The sequence below is a fragment of the Glandiceps talaboti genome, chromosome 3 (assembly GCF_964340395.1).
Source record: "Glandiceps talaboti chromosome 3, keGlaTala1.1, whole genome shotgun sequence".
Taxonomy (NCBI): Eukaryota; Metazoa; Hemichordata; class Enteropneusta; family Spengelidae; genus Glandiceps; species Glandiceps talaboti.
Genome location: NC_135551.1, coordinates 23580603 through 23593009, shown reverse-complemented (window position 1 = coordinate 23593009; position 12407 = coordinate 23580603). Strand labels below are relative to the sequence as shown.

Genomic DNA, 12407 nt, shown 5'->3' with positions numbered 1-12407 from the left:
TAACTCGCTGTTCGTCATGCCTCACCATGCAATTTCACGAGCACATATGGTAAGGACGTGCATATTGCAAATATGGTATGCTGATATGGGCTGTGTTGCATGAGTGACGTGATTGTTTGTGGCATATTAAGACAACTGCAGTCTATCAGATGTACACATGAAATGAAAACATTCAGACACAAGTGACAAGGTATTACAGCAGGTCGCGTGAACATATGTCGTTTCTGGTTCTGTGTCTGTCTGTCTGTCTGTCTGTCTGTCTGCCTGTTTGTCTCTGTCTTTCGCACACACTTGTCTGTGTGTCTGCCTGACTGTCTGTCTATCTGTCTGTCTGTCTGTCTGTCTGTCTGTCTGTCTGTCTGTGTATGTTTCTCTCTCCCTCCCCCCCCCCTCTCTCTCTCTCTCTCTCTCTCTCTCTCTCTCTCTCTCTCTCTCTCTCTCTCTCTCTCTCTCTCTCTCTCTCTCTCTCTCTCTCTCTCTCTCCGATATACACAAGATGGATTATTACTTAATTCGCACTACAGTAACTATTTGCCTTTTCATAACAATACACATTTTCTAACTTCCAAACGTCCCTATTCACTGTTTGTACAATTGTATTTAATTAATTCTATTGCATTATAGAGAAATGGAACAGTAAGTAATCTTGACTTCATAAAGGTACAAGGCGGTAAAAAAAGTCTTAAAGGCAGTACGTAAATATTAAGAGATGCCTCTAATATAACGTTCGTTAAAGGGTATATCAGTATCAAAGAATCAATGGAGTAAAATCGTAATTTTCAACAAACAGTGACTGTGACAAGAATTATAACAAAATTCATTCCAGGTATCTTTATCTTGATATATATATATTACACTTTAAAATACTGTTAAAGTTCAAACATGGGCTTTGTGTACTGTATCTCATCACACACGTGGCGATAATTAAAACACAAACACACGCAACGCGTGATAGAGTGTTCAAACCACTGGTAGAATATAGTCGAACTGTAACAAAAACTTGCTTCCAAGAATATACTTTTAGTCATAGTAGTGTGTTGTTTCCTATGATCAATATCCATATATAGTTTGACATATTAAAGAAAGGGAACAACCTGAAATAAGTGTCGTACCTTGCATAGCTACTTTATCCCTGGATATACATGATAACACAGAAAGAACAGTTATAAAACACATATACATTACACACACACACACACACACACACACACGCGCGCGCGCGCGCGCGCACACACACACCCATCCCTTACACACACCATACATACACACCATACATACACACAAGCAAACTCACACATATTGCACAAATACAGCCACACATGCATTCACACAATTCTGCTCATGCACACATACACCTTGTCGTTGAATGTGCAAGACGACCAATATTTGAGTATAAGTGGCACTCTGTAATGGGCAGAATCCTGACATGTTGCATTTCAAGAACTGGCAAAATACGAGACAAATATCTGACTCAGTGCCTCTATGGTAAATAAGCCTTCAACTTTCTCTCTGATAATGTCAATGTCGCGATATATTGCTGTCGTGAGCAATCTGAAGACGAAGGCACAAAAACATATATACTCATACTTGCGTTTCACTCTGAGTAGACTCTTTACCTAGACGAACTTCGTTTACTTTCTTCTTTTTTGGATTGTTTGCAGATTCGTCAAATAGCCTCGACGCGAGATTCCTAATGCGATCCTGTGACAAATTGACACAAGTCGACATAATAAGAAGACCGCCAATCAAATACGTCGTCTGATATAACTGCTGACGACCAGGATGCTCCCGGTCATATTTTGGAACAAAATCTCCAAAACCGACAGTACTAAATGTCATAACAAGAAAGTAGGTACTGTCGAGGTAAGACCAACCATCGCTACGAACAAACATCAGAGCCCCGAGTAATATATAACCAACCAACATAAAAACAAGCCAAAATATAGAAACTTGAATTTTTTCGTTCTGATTTTCCTTCGACTTTTTATCATACGGTTTTCTTCTTACAATCCTACGGGGCTTTGCGTATCTTCGTCTGCGTTGCCTGATTCTGCGTTGCGTAGGGCTAATGTCACGTGAACTTGAAATTGGGTCGTCGTGCTCAACACTTTTTGTTTCATCGGGGAGTTCTTCGATCGAGTCTTGCTGGTCGCTGGCGTTGTTCTTACCTTGGCCGTTATCATGGTTCCATACATTATTCTCACTGGCACGTTTGTTTAATTTTACTTCGAGTTCTTTCAACTCTTCACAGCTTTCATATAAACTTCCTCCCGATAGTTCCAGAGGTCTGTCGTGTTCGTGTTCGCGTTCGTGTTCATGTTCATGTTCAAGTTCTTGTTCTTCAAATCCCTTAGGTCCGTTTTCTTGAACTTGATCTTGTGACGACATTGGGATTGTTTCGTCCACTGGGTGACCATTTGAGTCAGTCTTCTGTGTCACGACTCCGTCCCTATCCTCTCTTCTACGTTCCGTTTTCTGCGACGACCGTGAAAGTCTTGACGAAAAGCGCTTACTCCAGCGCACTGCGGCTTCTGTTGACTTGCTACGCATGCGTACGTACTTTTTGTACAATGTCTTCACTGGTTGTGATAAAACCTGGCCAAGTTTTATGAGGTACAAGAAAAACAAAGGAATGCCAACAGCAGCATACAGCATACAGACGATCTTCCCCGCCCTAGTTACAGGAACCATAGCACCATAGCCTGTGAACGGAAATAATGAAAAAACGTTTATTTCATTAACAAAAATTGTCTTGGGTTCTGGAATACAGAAAATGAGAACTACAAGGAGCGGTCAGTCTCCATGAAGCCATATCTGCATGCAGTTAATAGATAGAACACGATATGAAAACACCCTTACAGTTTGTTTGATGATCTCTGATCTCTTCTTTTGAAACAGTTATCTGAACCCAAGTTGCAGAATTTACATAATGTAAAATGATCAACTACCCAGGCTGAATAATTTCCTTATAACCATACCGAAATAGACTGCATTTACAAAGAAAGCTTCCCAGGAAGACTCCCCGTTGTACAATATTGCGGAAATGAAAACACACCCAAACTCTCGCAAAGCAGAGCTGTAATTTCGTCCGCCACACAATGACCGCGCATGCGAAATAACGAACTTGAATTGAGCGCACGTAAAAATGGCTGTGGTTGACGACGATGACACACCTAGACTTTGTGTACTACATGGGTCGGTAAAGGCGATTAGTGTGCAATGCAATATTATCATAATCACCAATAACGAATCTACAGCATAGATCACAGAAGAAGCATGGTCCAATTTTCAGTAAGATTTCTAAAACAGTTGGCATTAATGCTGCTTGAAACTCCAGAGTTTCTTAAACGTTTTTGTTGATTATGAACATCAACATTTAATACACATTGCGCAGTGTAGTCCTTGCTGTGTTTTAACTATCAACGTCAGTCCCAGAGACGCTAGTCAATCACAAATACGTAGTCTATTTTGTTACCATTTTTTTTATATCAGATTACAATTGTTTCCTGTTTTCATTTGACAGTATCTTCATGATTTACAAGCATTTTCACAAACTTTGGATTCTGGAGTCATTTAAATTTCATGGTTTCAAATCACATAAATTTGGCAAATTTCAACTCGATTTCACATTCTTTGTTCTAATATAGTAGTCGACTGTTGCCTGATGAGACTTGGCAGACATACATACATACATACATACATACATACATACATACATACATACATACATACATACATACATACATACATACATACATACATACATACATACATACATACATACATACATACATACATACATACATACTAGATGAACGCCCAATATTCATGACTCCCAAGTATTTAGTCTGCCAGCAAGTAAATATTCATGAGTAACCATTGTTTAATATGCATGTCTTCTAAGTCCAAAAGTACACCACTGCTAGAATAAAAGTTGTGTTAGAGTTTCATTTCGACGTTTCTCTTCGTAGTCGTGTAAATATTTCTCCAGAACCCAATGTTTATGAATCGAAAATAACTTTCATTCCTGAAGTGACGTTTCCCTTCCCTACAATATCTGATACATGCCCTATAACAAAGGGGAGTGGCACAGCCTAGTTCACATTCCATCAACTCAGACTTCGCAAGTGATGCGTGATCATGATGTGAGACATCATGAACATATCCGACCTCTATCGATGAGTTATGGATTTCTTTTGTTTAATTAAGTAACTATTCATAAAGCGTACTTCATAGTGAAAGTCTCCTTCCCTGACTAATTACGCGATTTATGGCACCGAGTGAACAGATACGGCAACTGATATGTGGTACCACTGGGACTAGCTATAACAACAACGCATGGCAAATTTTATAAATAATTGAGTGAGTTTTTTGCGTATCGACAAGCTTACAGGGGCACAGTCAGTTAGTGTAAGGTTTTTGTGGTCATCTTTATGTTTCAAATTCAGATTATATTATCCCAACTAACTCCAAAAATAACTTTACTACTAGTTGTAGAATTCACATTGGGATAGACTTACTCTAGGTATAAATAAATTCTAGGAAAAAAAACATTCTGGTTTGCATTTTACCATCTTCGTCACTGAAATATCGACTCCTGCTTATAATAACATTTTTAGTGTGTGTTTTATATATGCTCGGACTTTGGCCAAAAAGTGTACTCGAGTACAGACAATGCCACTTTACCCAACTGTATCTAGCAAAATTGCGTTATACGAAGAGGTATGAAAAAGAAGTCATTGTTACAAAACACATACATGTACAATTCAATAATCTTTTTTTTTTTCAATTCAACTGAGGACTTGAGGCGTGCTCAGCTCACACGGCGCCTCTATTTTTTCTGATCATGAAGCATTTAAATCTCAATGACGATATTTTGTGACCTAGATATGATGAAAACAACTCTCACAGGAACTCATCTGAAAAGCTCAAAATAATCTAATTATCTTACTAATTTTGATAAAAATGCCCACAGGTTCTCCCCAGTCGATAATGGACTTTCGTTAAGAGCAATTATCATGTATTTGGGACATGACTAATTACTATGAACGAGGTCGCATCACAAAGAGACACCATTTAACTATCAAGGTCTTTAAATATTTGATTGTGTCTTCGGTCAAAGTGGAGAAGGCGGGAAACGGAACCTTGACCCGTACCTGATTTATCGTATACTCAGACAGAACAGTTTTGTCCTTTTCAAAGTATATATATATATATATATATATATATATATATATATATATATATATATATATATATATATATATATATATATATATATATATATATATATATATATATTCGTCTGACGGAACTCATCCGACTTTGATAGCTTTTATTTCGCTATGCAGTTTAAAAAAATCTTATATAGAATCCACCTACTAGTTTCTTCGGACCATGGAAACACTCTGTTCGAGGCCCATAGTTCTCAGCATTTCATGTGTGTTTATGTTCGATTTGACCTCAATTGTCAAACATAGTGAGATTTACTGACGTGTCATAGAATTGTGGTGTGCCATGCGTGAAATCATAAATGATGGTATGTCGTTAAAATAAATCTTCCAATGGCAATATCCTGTCGAAACATGTCAAAGGCAGATAAGTCACACAAAGAAATATCGTGTTACACTGATGAATACAGCATTGTCATAGTGATTTGAAGTTCGTCACGTAATGAAAGTAAAATAAACAGAAAATTTGCAGCACAAAATTTACTGCACAAACCAACCAACCAACCAACCAACCAACCAGCCAGCCAGCCAGCCAACATACGTACGTACGTACATACATACATACATACATACATACATACATACATACATACATACATACATACATACATACATACATACATACATACAATAAAATGTATTGTGTTTCCGATAACATGCATTTTGGAGTTGTTTTTGTTGTTAATTTTATTTTATTTGGTTTGTTTGCTTTTGCTTTATAAGTTACTTCGACCCAAAGACAAGCTGTTCGCTATCATCTTCATAATTCAACAATTTCTCGTCAACAAGTGCCAATTTTCTCACATTTGACGTTACCGCGCTAGCAGGTATTGGAAACACTGATATATACTAACTACTTAAATAGTGCGTATACATGCACCATATGACAAAGAAACGTAAATAGGGTCGATCAAGTTATCCAAACCGCACTGGCACTAAACTACTGCTTTTGTAAGACATGTGGTATGTGAGTCATACTCCTTACATACCATGTGCCTTTGTTCTGAGTAAACAAGAGCCAAGCTGTGGTTAAGCTCGGACCACTATTCCCTATAGTGGTCTGAGGGTTAAGAAAGAGAAATCATAATACAATGAAAATCCCCAAACATGTAATATAAATGTCGCCTGGTTCGATAACAATCTACATTTATCATTTGGCTCAAAAACATGAAGAAAAATTACTTACAGTAATACAGATATATTTATCGATCGAGCAAGACGATAACATGTAGCACTTTTGGTAAGATTTTGTTGAGCCAGACAATACAATATAGCATTGTACTCGCCATGTTTAATTTAGTAGAATTTTATTGAACCAGGCGATAAAATGTAGCAGTGTTAGTAAGAATTTTGTTGAACCACACTACATAATACAACTGTACATGTTGGTAAGATATTTGTTTAGCCAGACGATCAAATGTAGCAGTGTTGGTGACATTTTTTGTCGAGTCAGGCGATAAAATGTAGCAGTGTAAGTAACTAAAGGTTTTTGTCGACCAAGCCAAATGACATTTCGTTTCATGTTTTACGATTTCAGCTATATTAATTATTAATATGTCTACATTTATGACAGCAAAATAAATCTTGAAGTTTCCGACTCAGTCTGCTAATTCATAAGCAAGTTACAATCATTCTAGATTTCCTAGTTTCTGCTAACATTGGCATTGCTTGATAGTCATACATTGGGTGGTTGATGTTGGCAATAATCAACACTATCTACGAGTAGCATATACAATCCTTCTTGCTATGTTATATGACACCGTGGTCAGTCGGTCGCTTATTAATCGCACGTGCCCACTGTAATGAATCATTCCTGCATATGTACCATACGCTCTTTCGTTTCATAAACTCTACAACGCTTCAAACACTATCATTACAAACTCTATATTTCAGTGAGAAACTGACAGTCAATTCAGCCACAAATAGTTGTCAAATGTCTCCGACAAATTTGAACATCGGCAACTTGGAAAATATGTTGTCCACTTGAATTAGTATGAATTCGACTGATCTGTGCTTTCAAAGAAATTGCCAAACCTCTACACAATGCTAAAAAAAAGGTCCAAAGCCTACCGAAAGGGTTGGGGGAGGGTGGCGTGCGATTAAAACAAAGGTACATATGAATTCCTCAGTGATGAGTCAACCCCCCCCCCCCCCCGCCGGCATGAGATGAGTTTTTTTTTGTTTTTTTTTGAGATGAGATGATGATGAGATGAGTTCATCGCTATTTTAAAATGTCTCAATTTGAAAAAACATATTTTTGATATCCCAAGCCTTGTAAATATAGCCCCCGTTGTTATTTTAACAAAGTGATGGTGGTTTGAATAAGAAGGCTTCTGTACACATCACATATCCATTAAGTAATGGATCGATTGTAACAATGTTTAAAGATTAGCGTACCTAGCCTTATGTCAACTGCTTTAGACTAATAAATGTAAACCTCTTTAATAATGGTATGTTTAATCAAAATACATCATGTTATACCTGTCGTTTTTAGTACTAGTCGAGCATGAAATTGAAAATGAGGCCCACAGCTGCTTAATAGGTTGATCTTCAACGTTTGCTCTATCATGCCATTCTAAATTGTCGTAGTAATTTCTTACAATTTACTACCCACGTCTTAGGTTTCATTACTTGTTCGCCTTGTTGTAATAAAACACATGTGATTTGGCCTCCGTTGCATAGAAACCCAATAACCCCTACGACACATGTACACGTGTTGAAGAAAGGGTAGTTATGAAAAATAAGTAACTGTACTACATACGTTGGTATTTGAAGATGTCTATCAATTAATTGTCCGGCGTCTTGGTACAGTACTGTCGCCATTGATGAAAGTTAGCAGAATATAAAAATATATCAAAACTGACGTGACCTCGTGCATTCTGTTTCACTCTAACCCGCGAAGTAGCAATATATGGAAGAAGATATTCTAATTTCCTAATGTAATAAACGGTTGGAAACCGGAACTACTATGATAGTATAATGGTAGATAGATTTAATCTGCTCTATTTATCGAACCGATTACAAGTTTATAACAGTTAGGAAATTGAGATAGAAGCTCGTTTTCTTCTTAATGACGTTGATAAACAATCTCGCACACACCACAGTATCTCGGTAATAGCGGGACTGTGCACATATCAATAAGAACCTCGCTATATCATTACTAGTAGAACTTGGCCACAAATTGTGAAATAATTTTCGATTTCGGTAATCTGAGGAAATATTTCACAGTGGGAAAATGGAAGGTGAGCCTCGATCACTAAACAGTTTATGTCACATTTATTGCATTACATGCACATTTAGTATTGAAAGATAAACTGTGTAGCCTTTTAAAGTCCTTATAGGCGACTGAGATTTAAACGCTTCCTGTGACATGTCTAACAATAGAGGCTGAATACTCTGAATAGGTTTATGTATTATATAAAGGTAGGCTAGATAAAGCGAAAGCAATTGTGAGTTGGCTTGTCAAACATTTAAAGAGAACGGAAACAAAAAGAGTAGACGTGCAAGACAATGTTTTTAACAAAGGGAACGTTACCTATGGTACTGAGAATCGTAAGGCAGAAAAACACTGACGCTGTCATATCCCACTTGTAGGCCATCTTCAGTTGAATCCCTTGTTCGAAAGCTTCTTCTAGAACAACATCATACTGCTCTAAATACTGCACAACCACGTCGGTCAGGTTATCGTGATCTTGAAAACACAGACTCTCAAGTTCTGCGGCGATGGCTTGTTTCACGGAAGTGATGTTATGAAGGGTTGCGTCTTGATATGGTTGTTCGATAGAACTGAAGGCCCAGGCGCCGAGCACAAGATACGCCAGTAACAAAAAGTGGAGTATTAGATAGCCGGGAAGTGTCTTTTTAAGAAATTTGGAACGTGGTCGGATTTTACTACACGAAGGACGCGGTCGACAGCACCCTGTTGCTTCACACGCATTCTGTGCATTCCAACATTTAGTCAGACACAGGCAGTGTTGGTCCTCTGGCTGTGGAGCACTCGTTGTGTCCATCTTTATGGTACAACACTTAACAGTCGCATGTACACCGAAGTTAACGCTTTAGTGTGAAAATCTCGTTTGGCTGAAAACAAAGCTCCCGTTCTTCGGTGGAACTTGTGTCTGTTGACGTTTGCTACCCAGTTCTCGGTTGTTGATTACTCATATTTCCTCGTACCCACGCACGCGAGGTGACTGGGGTCATCGGGATGGACAAATAAACACAGCCTCGTTTCAATTTTTGGCCTTAAGTGTGGACCGTCAAAACGTTTAGTCGCCCCTGATAACAAATATCGTCCCCAGATAACATTCCAAGGTCAACATGCACACATAATCCACCTGTGAAATTCCCTAAGCTTGCAGTAATTGGGACACGTCATAACGAGGTTGTTTAGTAATGCTAATTAGAGAGTTGCAAATGGATCCGCCCGGGCAGTTAGATGTGTTTCGATACCGCATACCCAAAACTGACATAATATGAATGAACCGCATATCCTGGAGTGAACTATGAGTGAACCCTTAAATACTAATTCAACCGTTTCACCCTATGTTTCCTGTCACGTTAACGTCGCCCAAGAACAATACGTATATACTGATGGCAACACTTATTCCCCCATCGCCATAATGGTCCTGTATCAGGTGATATACAGTTAGTAATGTTGACACATTCACCACAGATAATGAAATAAGTGGGCAGCTTTATATATATATAAATCATTTTCCCTATTAACACCATGTCAGAATATCGATCATTAATATGTACTTTCACCAGTGCAAGTTCTTTATCTTACTTGAAATCTAAAATTTACTTGTATTGTATATATCCCTGCTACTGTCAACGAAACTCGTTATTCTGGTTGTCTCGTCATGCGATCATGATCATAAATGGCGAGCATTGACATTATTACTTTCAGAACTAAATATTAAGTGAATATTTGGATAGATTATTCCAAAATGGACTACAAAACGTGATTTTTTCTTTCTTGAATTACGTATGGTCAATCTTCAAGTTCACACAACGAAGTCAAAACCTTGAATGGTTAGATTGCTGAGATTGAACCACTCTTTGGTTTTAAAAAAGTAGGTTAATGGGTTATTTTAGAATTTGCATATACAACAGCACTCTCTACTGCCATTTTCGTCTCCTTACTTTTTCTTTCTTTTGTTTAATTTTACTTGATGGAAATTGTAAGTGTATCAGTTTTATTCGTCTGCCACATCGTCGTAATCCACATACATACCTCTTTATGGCATCGTCCTTTACCAATGCTTGTACGCCGTTAACTGTGTGCAGGTTTCTTATACGGGGTCTGTGTCAATGTAGGGGTACTAGATATGTTAGCTTTGCTATTAATTTCCTTTGTCATGTGTATTAATATGATATACCAATTCAAACATTGCCTTTTTTATATAATCGTGAATAAAACGTCATTGTATGGGCCATGAGGGGAGAGAGAGAGAGAGAGAGAGAGAGAGAGAGAGAGAGAGAGAGAGAGAGAGAGAGAGAGAGAGAGACAGAGAGACAGAGAGAGAGACAGAGAGAGAGAGAGAGAGAGAGAGAGAGGAGAGAGATAGAGACAGACAGACAGACAGACAGACAGACAGACAGAGTGTGTATGCGAGAGGTATACGTTCGTGAGAGTTACATAGAGGTGTGTGTGCGTGCTTGTGTGTGTGTGTGTGTGTGTGTGTGTGTGCGCGCGCGCGCGCGTGAGTGTGTGTGTGTGTGTATGTTTGATATTCAGCACAATATCCCAGCCTAACAAGAATTTAATGAATGAAATATACACGGCTTAAAAGTTTCAAACACGACTAGATTATCTGATTGCAAACATGACGAAATTGACATTTTTCTAATTACCGCCTAATTTTATTTAAATTAGCTTACTTCACAAAGTTAGCATTCTATATTTCAGCTTACTGCCAGAGAGATGTTAGACAAATTCAGTAGGTTTTTCAAAATGGCTTTAAAGAAAAACTAATAAATAAAGGGCGTTTTTCAGTATTAGTTTATATTTGAGTGTGTCGAAAACCTCCGTATTCAGATAGAGTTTCACGTTTAGTTTGGATTTACTTATAACAAACACAGTCTGTTTTCATTACTCCTATAAACTCCGACATACCGTCAGGCTAGGGACAAAATTTAAGTCATAGCGGTTGAAGGTTACGAGTGGCCAGTTTGAATTTATATAATCTGCACCTCGCCGATTAGAGCCTCGCAGTAGTCATAGTTCTTAGGCAAGATTTTAACAACGACTTTGCCCCATTCAGACCAGCAGTATGAATGGGAACCTGATAGAACAGAGGCTGCTAATTGAAAGACTAATTTATGCGCTTATATTAGACAGCGGGTGTTACATACTTCCTGGAGAGTTGAGGAATTGTGTGTTGTTATAGGTCGAGGAAGGAGTAATAATTGAACCGTGAGTGCTTTCGAGCGAATTGTGGCAAAGACTCGCTTTCCATCTCGTCTGTCATTATTTATATGACATGGTACCATGGCATTATCTGATGACGTATGTACTCCTCCATTTATTTTCAGGGTCGTTTCAGTGATGTATACAATGACTTACAGGTCCCTCTACGTTTACTGCATATCTGACTTGAGTTTGTCAAATTTATAAAACAAGATTACAGAACAGTTGCCAGACTGTGCACTTATTGTATATACACATTTTTACTCTTAGCTAGGGATGCATAGTGCGTGTTAGATCAGATATATGAATATACTGACTATGTAGTTTGACTCCCTAACATAAACTGGATTTTCGTTATCTGAGTGGATACAATTCACAATTTGAACCGTATACAGGTCATATATCTGCTTGTCAAATATTCGAAAATCATAGAGATCTAATATCGAGACATATTCAGAATAGGCTATCTCTTAAAATATTAACACATTTATACTTATGAGCATGTTAACCTTCACAAACTTTAGTTTTTAACAAACTTTGATAAAATTGAACTGCTGCCACACATGTACACAGGCAACAGAATGACATGTTGACAAGGTAGCAAAACGTAATCTATCATAGTAATTATGGAGAAACAATTATTGAAAATATGAGGTACTGTTTCATTTTAGGCGTACCAACAAATTCTGATTTACATTACGTCATATTTTTCAAAGTAACACTTTGGTGTGTGTGTGTCTTTGAGAGTGCAAGTATGACATGTA

At 37.8% G+C, this 12407-nt stretch overlaps 1 protein-coding gene across 1 annotated transcript; it reads right to left on the bottom strand.

Moving 5' to 3' along the window:
• Window positions 1–473: 473 nt before the first annotated feature.
• LOC144453893 (uncharacterized) lies at window positions 474–9447 on the bottom strand. Its single transcript, XM_078145244.1, has 2 exons — window positions 8767–9447; window positions 474–2702 (listed from the first exon to the last, which is right to left on the bottom strand). The coding sequence occupies exons 1-2, from the start codon at window positions 9239–9241 to the stop codon at window positions 1582–1584; spliced, it is 1596 nt and encodes a 531-aa protein (XP_078001370.1). The 5' UTR covers window positions 9242–9447; the 3' UTR covers window positions 474–1581.
• Window positions 9448–12407: the final 2960 nt, after the last annotated feature.

What these genes read in the sequence shown, in the direction of transcription:
- LOC144453893 (XM_078145244.1), bottom strand. Translation starts at nt 9,241, where the DNA reads ATGGACACAACGAGTGCTCCACAGCCAGAGGACCAACACTGCCTGTGT. An exon ending in TACGATTCTCAGTACCATAG is followed by an intron (nt 2,703 to 8,766) that starts GTAACGTTCCCT and finishes TTCCGTTCACAG; the next exon opens with GCTATGGTGCTATGGTTCCT.